Source organism: Lemur catta, chromosome 5 (assembly GCF_020740605.2).
Source record: "Lemur catta isolate mLemCat1 chromosome 5, mLemCat1.pri, whole genome shotgun sequence".
In the NCBI taxonomy this organism is placed as follows: Eukaryota; Metazoa; Chordata; class Mammalia; order Primates; family Lemuridae; genus Lemur; species Lemur catta.
Genome location: NC_059132.1, coordinates 49,046,281 through 49,061,996, shown reverse-complemented (window position 1 = coordinate 49,061,996; position 15,716 = coordinate 49,046,281). Strand labels below are relative to the sequence as shown.

Here is a 15,716-nt window from a genome sequence, read left to right as displayed (position 1 = left end):
TGCCAATCTTTGAATTCACTTGGAGAGTTTGTTCTAAAATGCAGGTTCCCGGGCCAGCTTCCCGAGATTCTATTTATTAGGGGTGTGTGTGGCGGGGGCTGGGGGGGGTGTTCCCAGTGATTCTGGTGCATGTGGTTCACAGGCTGACGTTGCGACACACTTTCTCCGTATGTGAATATGCCGTGCACAGGTATTAATAGGTCCGTATCGGCTGTCAGATGGAGGCATAACTCGCTTCCTGGCCTTCTCTTCCTTTCCTTAGCTGTGATGCACCTGTGTTCCTGCTTCTTCCTGGGTCCCCTGGGTCCTTCTTACCCTCACCTCTTTCTCTCTAAAATCCTCCCACTCTGTTCTCAAAGGTCCAGCTCAAAGATCACCTCCTCTCGAAGCCTCTAGAACCCTCCTCCGCATTCCCACCCAGCCACCCCAGGTGTGTCCCTGCCGCAAGTCCACCACGTCCCAGGTAGCGACGGGCCCAGCTAGCGCAAAGACAGGGACTGGCTCATGCATCTTTGACTCCCCAGGGCCTGGCACTCAGCAAGAGATTCATACGAACCTGTAGGCGTTTCAATCCAATTTATTTCAGTCCAATTCAATTTAATGCAATTCAACTCATTTCATGTGAGCACAATACAAGAGCCCCGGGAGCCCATTCCGAGCACCAACACAAAGACCGCAAGCCTAGAGAGTCCCGGCTGCAGAGAGCTCACTCGTTTCTAAGGTATGACACTCGTGTTCAAGTGAAGCATTATTCAGCCTGGACACCAACTTCTACCTCCACCCCAGGCCCGGCTGACTGCCACAGCTGCTAACCCTTCCGAAGTCCCCTCCCCGGCCTCCTCCTGAGGACTTTGAACACTTCCCCAAGATGGAACTGGAAGCTACTAAGGTATGTATTGCAACCGTCACATTGCAGGGTTGCTGGCTCACTTTGCACAGAGCCCTCTGTCTGCTGGCCTCAGGGGCCATCTACGTCATGCGGGGAGAGTAAGCTGACCCGAGTGAACCTTCTGCTTGGGTCGTGTGGTTCATCCAGTACTCACCGCAGGGGACCCACATCCTGTCCTACTGGCTAGCAAAGTTGCCCTGGTTTCCGAGAAATCTCCACCCAGAAACAATGCACAACAGCCGTTACTCATCAGCCACAAAGCCCTCGTCACACAGAGCCCCCAGCAGGGACTTCCCAGAGCCATCACACTGAGGATCCAGGTGAGTGAGTTGGTGCCATCCTAAGTTTCACAAATAGCAAAACGGTGCAGAAGATGGATGGGTCTCCAGAACTGCCTGTCCAGGGGACTTCCTGAAGCAGCCGAGGCGGAGGGCACAGCCCTGGCACCTGGAGACCAGAGGTGGCCACGCTGCAGGTGGGGCAGTCCAATGCCATCAGTGAGTCTCCCTTCTCCTGCGTCTGAAAGAGCAAAGGGAGAGAGTGACCTCCTGAGAGGCTTCAGGACGCCCCACTAGGCACTTCCCGACCGGTGTGAAGCGTGTGGCGGGACCAAAGCAACGGGGCAGGGGCCTGTCCCAGTGTCAGAGACTCTCTGTGCTGTTCTGCCCATAGTCAAAGACCCAGAGAACCTCCCCTCACTCCCACCCTTCCACCCATGAAGAAACAGATAGAAAAATCTAGGATGGGGTTCAAACGTTCTGAAACTGGTCCATTCTGTGATTCCCCAAAGAAAGGGTAAATACCATGCTTCTTCCTTGGGACTTAGTTAGAATTTCATGCTTTCAGTGAGAAACTGGCATAAAAAGAAACTCCCAAATTTAGCCGTGCTTCATGAGTAAAGCCATGAAAGATGACAAGACTCATCTGGAGAGATTGGGAGGTTTTTGCTTTGTAACAGAATCAGCTCCCAAGTATTCTCACTCATTCTTTCATTCACTCAACAAATATGTATTAAGTGCCTACTGTGTGTCAGGCCCTGGACCAAGAGCTGGGCCACCTCGGTGAGCAAGATGTGGCCCTTGCCTCCATGGAGCTTGCATCAAGCAGGGGAGAGGAGCACACCACGATGGCTCAGTCCGTGCGGAGCAGACGCCGCACCTGCCCGTGGCTGCCTGCAGGGTGGGCTGAGAAAGCTTCCTTAGAGGAGGTGCTATGAAAACTGAGGTTGTGAAAAATAAGACCCCACTTTTCCCAAGTCATCAGTGCCCGTGTCACCAATAACAGGACAACCCAGCAGCATCATGTGGCCCTGGAGATGCAGCTCAGAAAATGACACAGCACTACTTCAGGGCTATTCCTGCCAAAAAGGCAGAATCTGAATCGAATCTCAAGGAAACAGCACACAAACTCTCATTAGGCAACACTCTGCAAAACAACCAGCCTGTACTCTTCAGAAATGCCAGTTTCTTCTAATTTTTTTTTTTTAATTAGTCAGGCGTGGTGGTACGTGCCTATATCCCAGCTGAGGCAGGAGTATCACTTGAGCCCAGGAGTTCAAGGCCACAGTGAGCTATGATCCTGGGCAACAGAGCAAGACCCTGTCTCTAAAACAAAAATACCAATGTTGTGAAAGACACGGAAAAAGTGGTTGTTCCAGAATAAAGGAGACTAAGGAGACAACTAGATGCAACGTGATCCTGAACCAGTAAAAAAAATAGTTGTCAAGGGCCTTAGTAAGATAATTAGTGAAATCTGACCACAGCCTGTAGCTTAGGAAACATTGCATAAATACTACATTTCCTGATTTTGCTAACTGTAATTTAGTTATGTAAGAGAACATTTGTTCTTAGGAGATAAACACTGGTGTATTTAGGGGTAAAGGGACATGATATGTCTGTAATTTACTCAATAGCTCACAAAAAATAATATATATATGGTGGGCATGTGTGCGTGTGTGATACATGTACGTGGCAAAATGCTAACTATGCTCTGGGTGAAGCGGAAGGGCATGGGGAATTTCTCTGTACTATCTTGCAACTTTTGTGTAAGTTTGAACTATATCACAACTAAAGCTTACCCCAAACTGGGTGCTTGGCTAGGGGGTAGGGTTCCAGCCCTGCCACCTAGGGACAGAGGGCAGCCTGTGCAGGCACAGGGAACAGCGGTGCAGTGTGCACAGGAGCAAGCAGCCCCGCTGGAGGACAAGGTCAAAGGAGGACTAGGGAGAGAGGGTTCAAAGGGCAGGCAAGGCAAACCATAGAAGCTCTGGCCTTTGTCCTGCCAGCTGTGGGGAACCACTGGAAGGTTTTCAGCAGGGGGAGAGATGGGCTTAGAATGCCATTTTACAATGACAACAGCTAGTGGTAGTGGGCTGGAAAGGGACCAGACTGGCAGCTAGGAGGGTGGGACAAAGCTCTCGCGGTGCTGCAGGCACGGGCTGTGGCCCTCTGGCAAGCACTTACTAACAGGCAAGAACCAAGAGCTTGCCACGCGGGCGCAGAAGAGCTGGATTTAGGAGACTAAGACAAGAGGATGGAGGGAGTCTGCAAAAAGGCAGTTTCTTGTGGACTCGAGGTCAAAAATACTGATGAAGAAAGTGGTTTAGGGAAGGAAAATGACCAGTTCCCACACTGAGTCCCAGGTGCCTTTGGGACACGGGGTGTTTGGCTGCACAGGTCTGACACTCCCTGGAGCAGTCCGGGTGCTGTGGCAGAGCGTGTGGGGGCTGCTGGGGTCAGACCGCCTGCTTCTGCGTCCCGGCTCCCTCTCTCACTAGCTGGGTGACCCAGGCAAGTTGCTTAGTCGTTCTATGCCTCCATTTCCTCAGCTGTAAAATGGTGATATTAGAACGTATAGATAGAGAAATAAAAGAGTGAACACAAGTAAAATGCTTAGAAGCAGCCCTGGATGAGAGCTAAGTGCTCAGTAAGGGTCAGCACCCCCCCCAATTTCAGATGGTCTCTCAGCCATCCAACAAGAGGGTGAGAAATAACACGAAGGGGGCAAGGGATGCAGCCCCGTTTCTCTACAAGAAAAAGTCAGGTGGAGGCTCCTCACCGCCACCAGTGTGCTTGTGCCGTCCTGCCACATGGCCAGTTAGGGACATCATGGTGTAAGCCCCCGAACCCCCTGGAGCCACAACCCCTGCAGTGTGGTTGTGGGAAAACCAATAGTGCCTGTAAAAATGCAGATGCCTGGCTGGGTATGGTGGCTCACACCTATAACCCCAGCACTTTCAGAGGCCAAAGTGGGAGGATCGCTTGAGGCCAAGAGTGTGAGACCAGCCTGCGCAACATAGCAAGACCCCATCTCTAAAAAAAAAAAAAAAAAAACTTAAAAAATTAGCATGGTGGCGCACATCTGTAGTCCCAGCTACTCAGGAGGCTGAGGCAGGAGGATCCCTTGAGCCCAGGAGTTCAAGGTTGCAGTGAGCTACAATCACACCACTTCAGTCCTGCCTGGGCAACACAGCCAGATCCTATCTCTAAAAAAAATTAAAATTAAAAAAAAATTTTTAAATGGTAGATTCCTGGGTCCCAACCCAAAGGCACAGAATCAGACTTTCTGGGAATGGCACCCTCAACTTTGCACTTTAAGCAAGCCTAACCCCTGCCCCACAATCTTACAGGCAAGTCAATCTGCAAATGCTGCCTAAGAACAAGGACTAATTGTTGAAGTAACACATTTCATCTTTTATCTTGTCATCATTTGGACCGTTTCTTTTATATAACTCAGCCAGGTGCAGTGGCTCACGACTGTAATCCTAGCATTCTGGGAGGCCGAGGCAGGAGGATTGTTTGAGCTCAGGAGTTCAACACCAGCCTGAGCAAGAACGAGACCCTGTCTATATAAATAATTTCTATAACTCAATAAAATATGTGAGGTTTTAAGTGACCAGACAATTCCCATCATCTTAAAAAACACAGTAGTTCCTTGAAAACAAAATTATTCTATGGGAATATGTTTTTTAAAAGACGCAGGTAGGTTGAGGTGGTTGTTACTGCCTTTTACCTTAGCCTGGATGACAGATGATTTTTGACCAACGAAGTGATAGCTCTCTTCAGGCTGTGATAAGGGAGAGAAGGCAGATTTTTTTCTAAGATGTGCAGAGCAAAATTAGGACATGGACAAGGAACCTGATTTGTGTTTAAGAAGGAACTAATGGTTGAGCTGTCCAAAGACAGGACAGGCCACCTGGCCAGATGGAGGTGGCCAACAGCAGGCTATAAAATAGAGTCCTGCATTGGGCAAAAAGATGGACTGGATGACTCTTAAGATTATCTCCAGCTGGCCACCGTGGATCACACCTGTAATCCCAGCACTTTGGGAGACCGAGCTGGGAGGTTCACTTGAGGCCAGCTACAGCTGTGATCTACCTCCCTAGTGTTTCACTTCCCTTTGTAGAACTCCCCTAAGGGAACTTCACAGAAACCATTTACAGCGACTCCTGTGCACTTGGTTGCCAGTTTCCTCAGGCTTTGCTTTCGTAAATCCTTCCTGGTCGAGCTGCAATGTGCAACCAAGATGTACCTGAAACTTCTCACTCTTGTGTGGAATCCTCAAGGTGCAACCGCCTGCCCCACGAGTCTGGAAGTCCCCAGCCAGAGACCTGGGCATCTGTGAACCCACGGCATGGGAATTCAGCCTACCATCTCCTGGCTTTTCAGTGAATGGTAACCAGTGGGTGACCTGGAGAAAGAACCTTCCCAGTATGAGGCACCATGATCACATGAAGGCTCTGGACACAGACACACTTGGGTTCGAATCTCAGCTCTTCCACTTAACAGTTGAGTGATTTTTAGCAAGTTATTTAACCTGTGTACCAATTTCCTTATTTACAAAATAGGGATATACCTACTTCACTGTGTGGCTGTGATACATAATTCATATTAAACACCTACCATATGTGCCAGGTACTGTTTTAAGACTTGGTGACCTTAAATAAAAACTCTTGCTGTGGTGAAGCTTCCGTTTATTTCACAGGGGTGACAGGACAAGGTAGGAAGGACAAGGTAGCCTGACAGTAGTAAGGGCATGAGGACAACAAAGCTGGGTGTGTGACGCAGGATGCTCGGGTGATGCCTTCCCTGAGGGAAGTTGGTCAGGGAAGGCTGACAGCAGGAAAGACGGGGGCTGAGACCTGGGCAGAGGGTACTATGCCAAGGCCCTGCCCCTGGACACGCATGGCCGGGTACAGGATGGAAGGTGGCTGATGGGAAGCACAGGAGAAGGCGAGGCAGGGAAGTGCCAGAGCCTGGGGGGCCGTACAGGAGTTGCCCCATGAGAGCCAGAGGAGGGGCTCAGGCTGGGGGCAGGAGGCCAGAGAGGTAAAGGATGGGGCAGGAGGGGCTGCACTGAGCATGCACCTGGCACCAAATGGGCAGCAGCTAGTGGGGCTGATGATTTTACAAATAACATAGAGGATGCTGGGGTCCCTGCAGAGGAAAAACACTTTCAAGTGTTTTCTATTAATAATCTTGATTTTCTTTGAATATGTGAAGTGACAGTACATCCAAGTTTTAAAAAATTGGCTTATTTTCTTTTTTGGCTACAGAAAAGCTGTCCACAACCATTATGATTATTATACTCATCGTAGGAGGCTCAGATAAATTTAACATTGCATTTATTGCTTCCATTATAAAATATAAGCACATTACAAACATTTTGAAAAGGAAAATGTAAATCCACCACCCTAACACAAAAACTGCTTTAGCATTTTGGTGTATTTCTTTTTAAACTTTGGATTAATCCAAAATTTAATACTGAGGGTTTCAAGCACTGCAGAGAAGACATAAAAATGCTGGTTCTTACTGTCCTAATTTTTTTTAATTCTCAAAGCATTTTTTCCCTTTCAGCAGAAAAGACTGAAAACATTACATAGTTTACAAAGACTGATCTCTAACACATGTGCACAGCCTCTAATCAAGTTACTTATTCTATGAAGAACACATTCATTCAGTTCTACTGCTTTAGAATAAAATCTTAAACAAATTGTAGGTACTACTGACTCACTGGGTACAACCAAGAAAATTAAATCCAAGATCCATCTCTGTTTGCTTAGAAATGTTTAAATGGTCAGAATATTATTGGGAACCAAAACCCTCAAAGGTGGGCGGGGAATGGGGGCGGGGAGAGACCTTAGGGAGGAAGTGCCTTTATGGTCATTATCTGAAAAGCCAACTAGCTGACAGCCCAATAGCTCATGTAAAACTCATCTTAAATCAGCTTTATTCTAAACACCACTTTGTTATTTGAAATGTCTAAATTTTTTAAGTAGAGAACGTGTGAACTTTTAAAATAATTTCCAGGGAGAAATTCTGATCAATATCATAATGTTCTTTTTTTTTTTTTTTTTTGGCTTACTATTTTAGATTCCTTTAGTGCTTCTCATCGTCAAGACCAAGCAGTAATATGCATTGGTACTTTAGGAAACATTTCATGTTGCACAAAAATACTTTCAAGATTGGCTTTTTAATTAAGTGATACATAAATTAAAAGATGCATTTGACAGGACAGTAGACCAGTGTAAGCAGTAGGTCAGATCGATGAAAATAACCAAGAAAGAAAAGTGCTCACTTACATCTTGGGTTTACCAAACTTAAAAAAATATGAGATTTCCAGATAAACAGCAGGAACATTTCTCTAAGCTGCACAAAAATTTTAAGGATTCATTATTCCACTTTCATTAAATAGTCTCAAAAGATATCCAAATAACATTTTCAGACATAATTACCCAATAAAACTTCACATTGCAGAAGTTTTACCATAAACAAATCTGACGAAAATATGATGCCAGAAATCACATTTTGAGTTTGCAAGCACTAAAATTAAAATAGCAAACCCAAGACCTCCTGAAATCAATTAGAAAACATAAAAAAGTATTTTGAACCAGAGGTATTTTTGCCCAAACTGCATAAATTCAGATTTCCCTCAAGTTCTGTAAGTTGTTAGATTATGAAGTGGAGAGAAATGAAATCTTATTCACATCAGAGCTAAAATTAGTAATCATTTATTAAATACTTAACGTGCAAAATACCATAGTCAGGGGCTTTGTAAGATTTCAGGTTGGCTAAATGAGAGAGTCATGTTTCTGAAAAATGACAGGAAGTTAGACTGGGAAGGCTTATGGAGGAAAGTAAATATCTGTGATTTGTTGGTTTGGGGTTATAATAAGAACTTTAAGTGAAAATGAGTCACAGGCAGTTATAATGGCACTAAGGAAATAGTTTAGGTCTAAAAATCAGGAATGAATTAATCAAGAGTTAGCAGAGGAAGCCAAGAGAAGTACCGAGGTCTCTTAACACGCTAGTCCATAGGAGGGGAGGATGAGCCTGAGCTACCTTGGGGCTAGTGAACAGAATCGCCAAAAGAAAAAGAGCTCAGGGCAGGGTCATGCAGGGTCACAGAAGCAACGGTGAATTTGGGGGCCGGAGGTCAATGGGCTAAACGGGGAACTGAGACTGAAGTTGTTTCCTGCAAGTGGGGAGCCATGAGCTCCTAAGACAGCAGGTCTTCCTGGGCAGAAGCTAATTAGAAGGAAATTGAAAACAAAGTCTGGTAAAGAAAAGGAAGCTAATAGCATAGCAGCTGTTTTGACAAAGGGAAAAACAACAAAAAGCAGCTAGAGGCAGGAGAGTCGTGCGCAAGACTTAAGACAAGAGGGTTTTTGTATAGATAGCATGAAAGGAAAGAAGCCAGAGATGGAGAGGACATGGGAAAGGAGGTTTACAACTGGCGATAAGTCTTCAACAATCTGGAAGGGACAGGAGCTGGTTGGTGACAGCGAAGAGGTTCAACCATAAGGACTCAGCTCTGAGCACCTTGTGTTCACCTTTGTTGCAGTCGATGCAACAAAGTTCTCACCCTACAGAGATAACCATGAACGCCCACCAACAGGGTTATCTCTTGAAATCAAATCTCTGAAGCCGCCATTCGGTATGTGAAAAGCCAGTGTGACCAACGGGTCACAGATTCTTACAGGTGGTTCCTGAAATGTGACTACTTCTAGGCAGGAGGCTGCAGTATAAGCCAGATATGTGCTACTCAGGTGGACTTCACCTAAGGAAGAAGTAAAGACAAACATACTCATAGTCACTTAGAGTGGCCCTTTGGCCAGACTCTGCTTCAAGAGCAGATAGCAGCCTGCTCTGGATCCGACTTCCACCTGGGAGACAGCGGCATGGGCTCACACGGCCAGATGTAAGACACATCAATATGTTTCAGACATGAAAAGGTTGATGATTATGAACTGGATGAGATATTACATGCAAGACTTTCAAATGCACGTACTTAAACTGCTCGGGAGAGTTCCAGGGGATGAAATCTTGTTCTCATTATGTACTGGGGACCGATTGCTTTACATCTTCTACCAGGGATGATGGCAATGGGTCCTTTTATGAAAGCTATTGTCCAGACAGAGTATCTACAAATGTAGCTTGACTCTGGACTGTGATAGCATCAAAAAAAAAAAAAAAAAAGAAAGCACATCGGAGAATATAAAATCCCAAGCAAATCCTAAGTGTTGCAACGAGAACACAGGTAGGTGTATTTCATGCATTACTGTGAACGTGCTCCCTGTCAAACGATCTGTACACCTTATTCCAACCAAGCTGGAAAGAGCAATAGACCAAATGTGATCGGATGGATGCCTGGGCTCCTGCAGCCTGTTCATCATGTGATGATGAAATGAGGATCTACGTGAAAGAGGAGATGCTTGACAGACTCAATCTGAAACACCATTTTTGACTAAAGTACTTCTGATACTCCTTTCTAAAGTGCCTTTAGACGTTAAGCACCTATTTCCACAAATGTAAGATGGATGATCAGAGCAGTATGATTCCTGAAAAAACATTCAGAAATAAGACTGCTTTTCTTTGGGTGGTTCATATGCCGAAATTCTGAGAAACGAGTTTCAAAAATGATTTGAACACCAACAACTTCACTGGAAAATATGTGGGCTCTCCAAGTATTCTACAAAAGCAGCACTGGGCATGTAGGTGCTAAAAGATTTATCACAAAAACTCCCCTTGCTAGCCTTATTACTCTGGTTCATTGAGAAATCCACAGCGCTAGCCAGATTACATGGCCATCTTGAAACTTTTATTCTTTAGTTAAAAAAGAAAACTATTTTTAGCTCACATACTCAGAATTTAACTATTACTCCACATCAATGTCCAAAAAGTACCATATACTCTTTTCCCACCCCATGCTTCATGGGATGTTGTAAGAGCAGTGATTACACGGCTTACTGAGTGCCAGGCAATGTTCTAAGCACCTTCCGTGTATTAACGCCTAACAAACCTAGGAGGCAGGCACCAAAACCTGAAGCACAGTGAGGTTCTGCAACTTGTCTCCACCTAAGAGGAGAGGATCTGGGATTTGAACCCCTGCAGCCCAATGTGAGTTCTTTTCTGCTAAGTAAACAACTAACTTTAAAGAAGAACCATTTAATAACATTGCATTAAGGGTTTAGGGCTGACAATTCAAGTACCTCTCAATCTACAAAAGAACACGCTGAGACTCCAGGGATGAGCTACCTTTGGATAGTGGCCGAGGCAGACTAACAAAGGTCTCCTAATTCCCAGGCTGGCATACCGTATCACCTCTCTTTGTTCAGCCTCTCAGAATTGCCAATGACAATGGCTTACCACCAGGAATATTTATGAATCCCACTAATCACACAGAAGAATAGCAAATGAAAACTGGCCCACATTTTCTCTTCTTCCTTTGAACAGTAGTAAGTTCGTACATAATTGTGAGCTAGAAGCTAGGGATAAAAAACAAGATTCAGAGCTCCTAATACAGAGGGAGACAGACAGACTGCCACAGGTACTGACACAAGTCTACATAAGGGACAGCAGGGGAACAAACAAGGCAGTCAAATCATCTTTGACTGTGATTTAGAGACTTTAAAGGTTATCCTTCATGTGCTTTCCAGGTACACTGGATTCTTTTTTCAATGCCCCACTGTGCCTATTAAGGGAAATCCGTAACAGAACAGAAAGAAGACTAGAGAAGCCTAAACCTGTAACCACAGTTCTATCTGGTTGTATAACCCAAAAGCAGACACGTACGTCACTATCACCTCTAACATGAAGATGGACCTTTCAACCCTTTTCAGCTTGGAAATCCAATCAAGCAATTATTAAATCTAACTTGCAGAAAATGTTTTTAAAGACTATGATTCTGTTAATAAGGGAGATAAAGACACGTGATTAGTAGAGATTAAATAGGGTATTGTGGATAACTGAATGATTATAAACAAAAACGAAATGTCAATTTGAAATAACTATACATACATACCACAATAGACAAATCAATTTATAATAGCTCAGAAGACTCTTTGGGGTTTTATACACTATTATATCATATAGCAAGTATATATAGTATATTCAGTACTGAGGTTATTTGAACTTTCCATATTCAATATGTAACCTTGACCAAACTACTTAAAGTCAGGTTTTGTTTTTTCCATCTACAAAATGAGAATAATATCACCCTCCTTGAATTGGTATGAAGGTTTATGAGATGATAAATGGAAAGGCCCAAGGAACATAGCACATGACTGATGTTTAGTAAATGAGTTCCCTTTCTACTTCCCTAAAAAAGCAGCTAACTGGTACCTAAACCTAAGCACCATATCCCTAAACAACTCCAAAATCTTAAAAAAGAAAAACCCCAGAACTTCAAATCATATAATTAACACAGGCCACGTTTTTGTATAAATGAAAAAGGATAAAATCATGGAAATACTAAGTTCATAAGAGTCCTAAAGAAATTATTTAGATGATTCCAAGTCAGTTCTTAAGTGTTGTTCTTCCTTCCTAAATATCCTCTAAGGATGATCTTACAGATATACAGACCTCTATCTACATAGGTTTCTTAACAATGAAACCTAACATTTCACTTACATTAATAACAAGGATCTTGTATATGTTAGGATGCTCTTCACTAAGCTGGAGGTAGTAGTTCGAAGTAGGACTTTAAGAAAATCAGAACAAATTTATTATTTTTAGTTCTACAGCTGCAAATGATGCCATCTAAAACTGTGGAAGTACTTAAGTGTATCTGAAAATGTTTTTACATTTAAGCTAGTATCTAATTTTAGAACTAAAATAAAGGGCGTGGTCTATAAAAAATCTTGTTGTATTGGTGAGTTAAAAATTATTTCATTATTCAAATGCACTAACCAAGTAAATTTTCCTTCATACCAAGGGTATGGATATCATTGTACTGCAAAAGAAGAATGGTATATACGAGCCTTGCCTATTATTACATTTATCTACTGTACCTCCAAAATAATCCGTCATTAAGTAAAGGTTTCAATGTTACATTGCTACTATTTACTTCTCCCCAAAAGTCAAGACTACCGTTCTAGGCTGATGACCTACAAATGCACTCTTAAGACAGCAGTTCTTTAATATATTTTTAGGTCTAAATTTGCCTTTTCCTCCTATCAAAGTCACATTTTCTGAAGCTGCTTAAAATTAAAAACCTCATTAAGTCAATGTTTCTTTCCATATGATTTTTACTTTTACTCCTTCCCTAAGGCTTCTAACTCGGAGGTCCCATGTCCCTTTTCCCCTCCTTGGACAATGCTTCAGAGGGCAGGATTAGCCCTACAAGTCACTATGTAAGACTATGAAATAAATGATGAAGCTATACAACCAAAGCAAGATCCATGCTTTATGAACACATTATTCTCACACATTGAGGTGACAGGTTTGATACACAAGATCCTTAAGTTCATTTTACATATTCTGAAACCAAGTTGTTGAAAAGAAGAATTCTGAATCCATGGTTGGTGTAGCAAATGAATATATCAAAACAAAGAAAAACTTCATTCAAATATTTACATTTAAAAAATAGGCTACTTATTAAGTGTGCTTGAACAAACCATGTGTGGAACTGAATTCCATTCATTATGGAGTTAGTTTCTGCTAAATACTTACTGATGCTATAGACGACCCCTGGCATCTGAGCACTTAAGAGTTTTCAACTGTTCCCAATCTACACTAAAAGAATAAAACATGACAAATAATAAATTCTACATTTCTGAAGGCACTAATTTGAACCTCAGAAGTAGAAGGGCTGGTATGTAAGGCAAATTGCTTAGGAGTGAGGAGGGCTGGCAGCTCTATAGCTTGGTGTGATTTTGCAATGTATTACCACGTACTCAGTAAGACTCTCTACAGGCCATTGTACTAACAACTTGCTGCATTATATTCTAGCAGTTTCACAACTTAAATATTCACAAAAATGTTTTGGAATATATTCCTTGAGAATATGAAGGCTCTCCTATGTTACATTAAACAAAAAAACCATGCAGAGTTAGAGCTCATAGAGCTTTTTCAAAACAAACTACCAATCATACAGCCCAATTAAAAACTCAAACACTTTATAGTACAAAGTTTATAGTCCAGCAATGCCAATATAGGTAATTTGACAATTTAGGCTCTGCCTGCAAAGTGTTTAACAATTATACAAAAACTTCTATTGTCATTGGCTTTGGCTCAGATGTTTAAATACTTTAACAGCTCAGAAAGACTTTTTTTGTTTGTGTATGTATTTTGTTTTGTTTTTTGTCTGTGTGGGCATGGGTGTAGGGGGCATTGAATTGGATGAGAATGAAGAGAGGTCAGGAATTAATGAGCCACTAAAATTCCATTTACCATTTCCTTACAAAATATATGTGGGAGAATATGGCTTAAAGATAGAGAGGGAAAGCCTCTTATTTGTTTTTACTTTATCCTTTATCTAGTCTGACAATAATGCCAAACTTAATTTACTGCCTAGGGCAAGAATAACTCTCTAAGAGAATTTTATGAAGTCTAGTTTAATTTTGGTTCTAAGGTCTTAAGCACAATTTTTTGGAATTTTTTGAATTAACTGAAAAAAAGGTTATGTCAACAACCAAAACTCCCCAAAGTTTAGATTGGTTAGCAGCTTTAAAACATCCAACTCATTTTTTTTAAGACTAGGATTAGTCGGCATATATCTCTGTCCCCACAATTTAATTTTCTGCTTAATCTGTAGACCAAGGCAACTTTTCTTAAGAAGGGGTGCATCTATTAAGGAGAGAAAAATTATTTCTTTAAAAAAAAACTGAGTAGGTCTAAAATCATCCCAGAGCTATCTCTGGGTCAGAAGTACAGTAACAATGGACAACACAACCCAGTTTACACAAATGTACTGTTTTCTTTTTGTTAAAAAAGGGGTTAAGTTTTACATATCAAAGTCAGCAGAATTTTCATGTTTCACAATTTTGTTTGCTAGAGAGATCCCAAAATTGCTTGAATTCATTTGGGAAGTTTTCTGAAGGTGTGCATTATAGTAAACAGCAGCAAAATACCAAACAATTCTATTGCCAAAAAGCAGCTAATCCTGCTTGTGCCTTTAGAATACTAGTTGTTAAACAACAACAACAAAATACTAATTTGTGCCATCAATTGAAATTTGAGCTATTCCAAGAAAGAAACAAATTCTTCCCTTTAAAACTATTCAAGGCAGGACATCAACAATCATATAGAGCAAATATTCACTGAGTTTTGGGGGGGAGGAAAATCAGAAAATGTCAAAAAGGAAGAGACAAAAGCATAATATTTAGTATTCTAAAGGCTCATTTCAGGTAGTTCAACAATGATTCTGGTAAAACCAACTGCTCACATACACACACACACACACACACACACACACACACAGAGATTTTAATGGTTTTAAAAAAACCAGATTTTTACTTTAGAAAAACGAATGCAGTGCATTTTCAGCAATATTATCGCCACAGACTCTGATTTCTCAGTCCACACATAAGTAGTAGTTGCCTTCTATGGTGACATGGCTTCTCTGCACTAATTCCCATCAGGCTGAAAAACATTAGGGCAGGTTAAGCAAAGACTGAATTGTTGCACAAAGGAACATTTACTCATCAGATCCCACTGATCTCTTCTGTGCCCGTTTCTTGGGCAACCTTCTTGGTGAAGCTTTATCTGAAAGAAAAGAGAAAGTTTTGAGCTTGCCTATTACAAGTATATTAGATTTAAAAGACATTTAAAAAGTATTTTCCTTCAACTTTCCCACTAAGGTTAAAACACACAAACATGCAAGAATACTATCTATTAATAATAATAAATGTCTCCTATCTAGCTACAGGTTTTTAAAAGAACCTTTAATATAACCTATCAAGAGGTAACTATTAAAATGACACTTTTTTGCAATTAGAATAGGAAAAAGATCTAATTGTGGTTACTATACTATTGAAGATATCATGCAAAATCATCTTGAATTCTGTATCTCAACATGTTTATAACATGCACAAGTAAAAACTTTTAGAAACAGTTTAAAAGGCATGATATTTGAAGCTCAAAAAAAATTTACACTGGTTAAAAATTAAAAGATTTAGTATTTAAAAATGTAGTCATATTGTTTGCATAATTTTTCACAATTTCATAAATGTACCTGGAATAAGGAGCAGAATAAAGGACATTAGATAGTATTTCAATGCTAAAACTATTCTATGCACATAAGCATTATCTTTTTACTTCTTTCCCTTTATCTCCTATATAGACTCTTAGAGAGGTCTATTTAACAGAGAATAAATTTGTGGTGAGTTTTTCTACTTTTCTTCAGTAAGATGAACCATCTAGTTTCTTTAAAAAGTAAAAGGCTAGGCGGGGTGCAGTGGCTCATGCCTGTAATCCCAGCACTCTGAGAGGCTGAGGCAGGAGGACTGCTTGAGGCCAGAAGTTCAAGACCAGCCTGAGAAACAGCACCCCGTCTCTACTAAAAACAGAAAAAAATTAGCTGGGTGTGGTGGTGCGCCTGTAGTCCC

General features: G+C 41.9%; 1 protein-coding gene across 2 annotated transcripts in view; it reads right to left on the bottom strand.

Annotated features, from left to right (window-relative positions):
* Positions 1-561: 561 nt before the first annotated feature.
* The window catches only part of SSR1 (signal sequence receptor subunit 1), a 35,366-nt gene continuing 20,211 nt past the window's right edge, over positions 562-15,716 (bottom strand). Inside the window, exons 8-9 of one of the 2 annotated variants that reach the window (XM_045551729.1) lie at positions 14,811-14,874; positions 562-1,408 (exon numbers count right to left, since the gene is read on the bottom strand). In XM_045551729.1, the coding sequence (XP_045407685.1) occupies positions 1,384-1,408; positions 14,811-14,874 (89 nt within the window). In that variant the 3' untranslated portion in view covers positions 562-1,383. Of the gene's footprint in view, positions 1,409-6,495; positions 14,875-15,716 lie in introns of those variants that run through there. The other variant, XM_045551730.1, reaches the window with a different exon arrangement.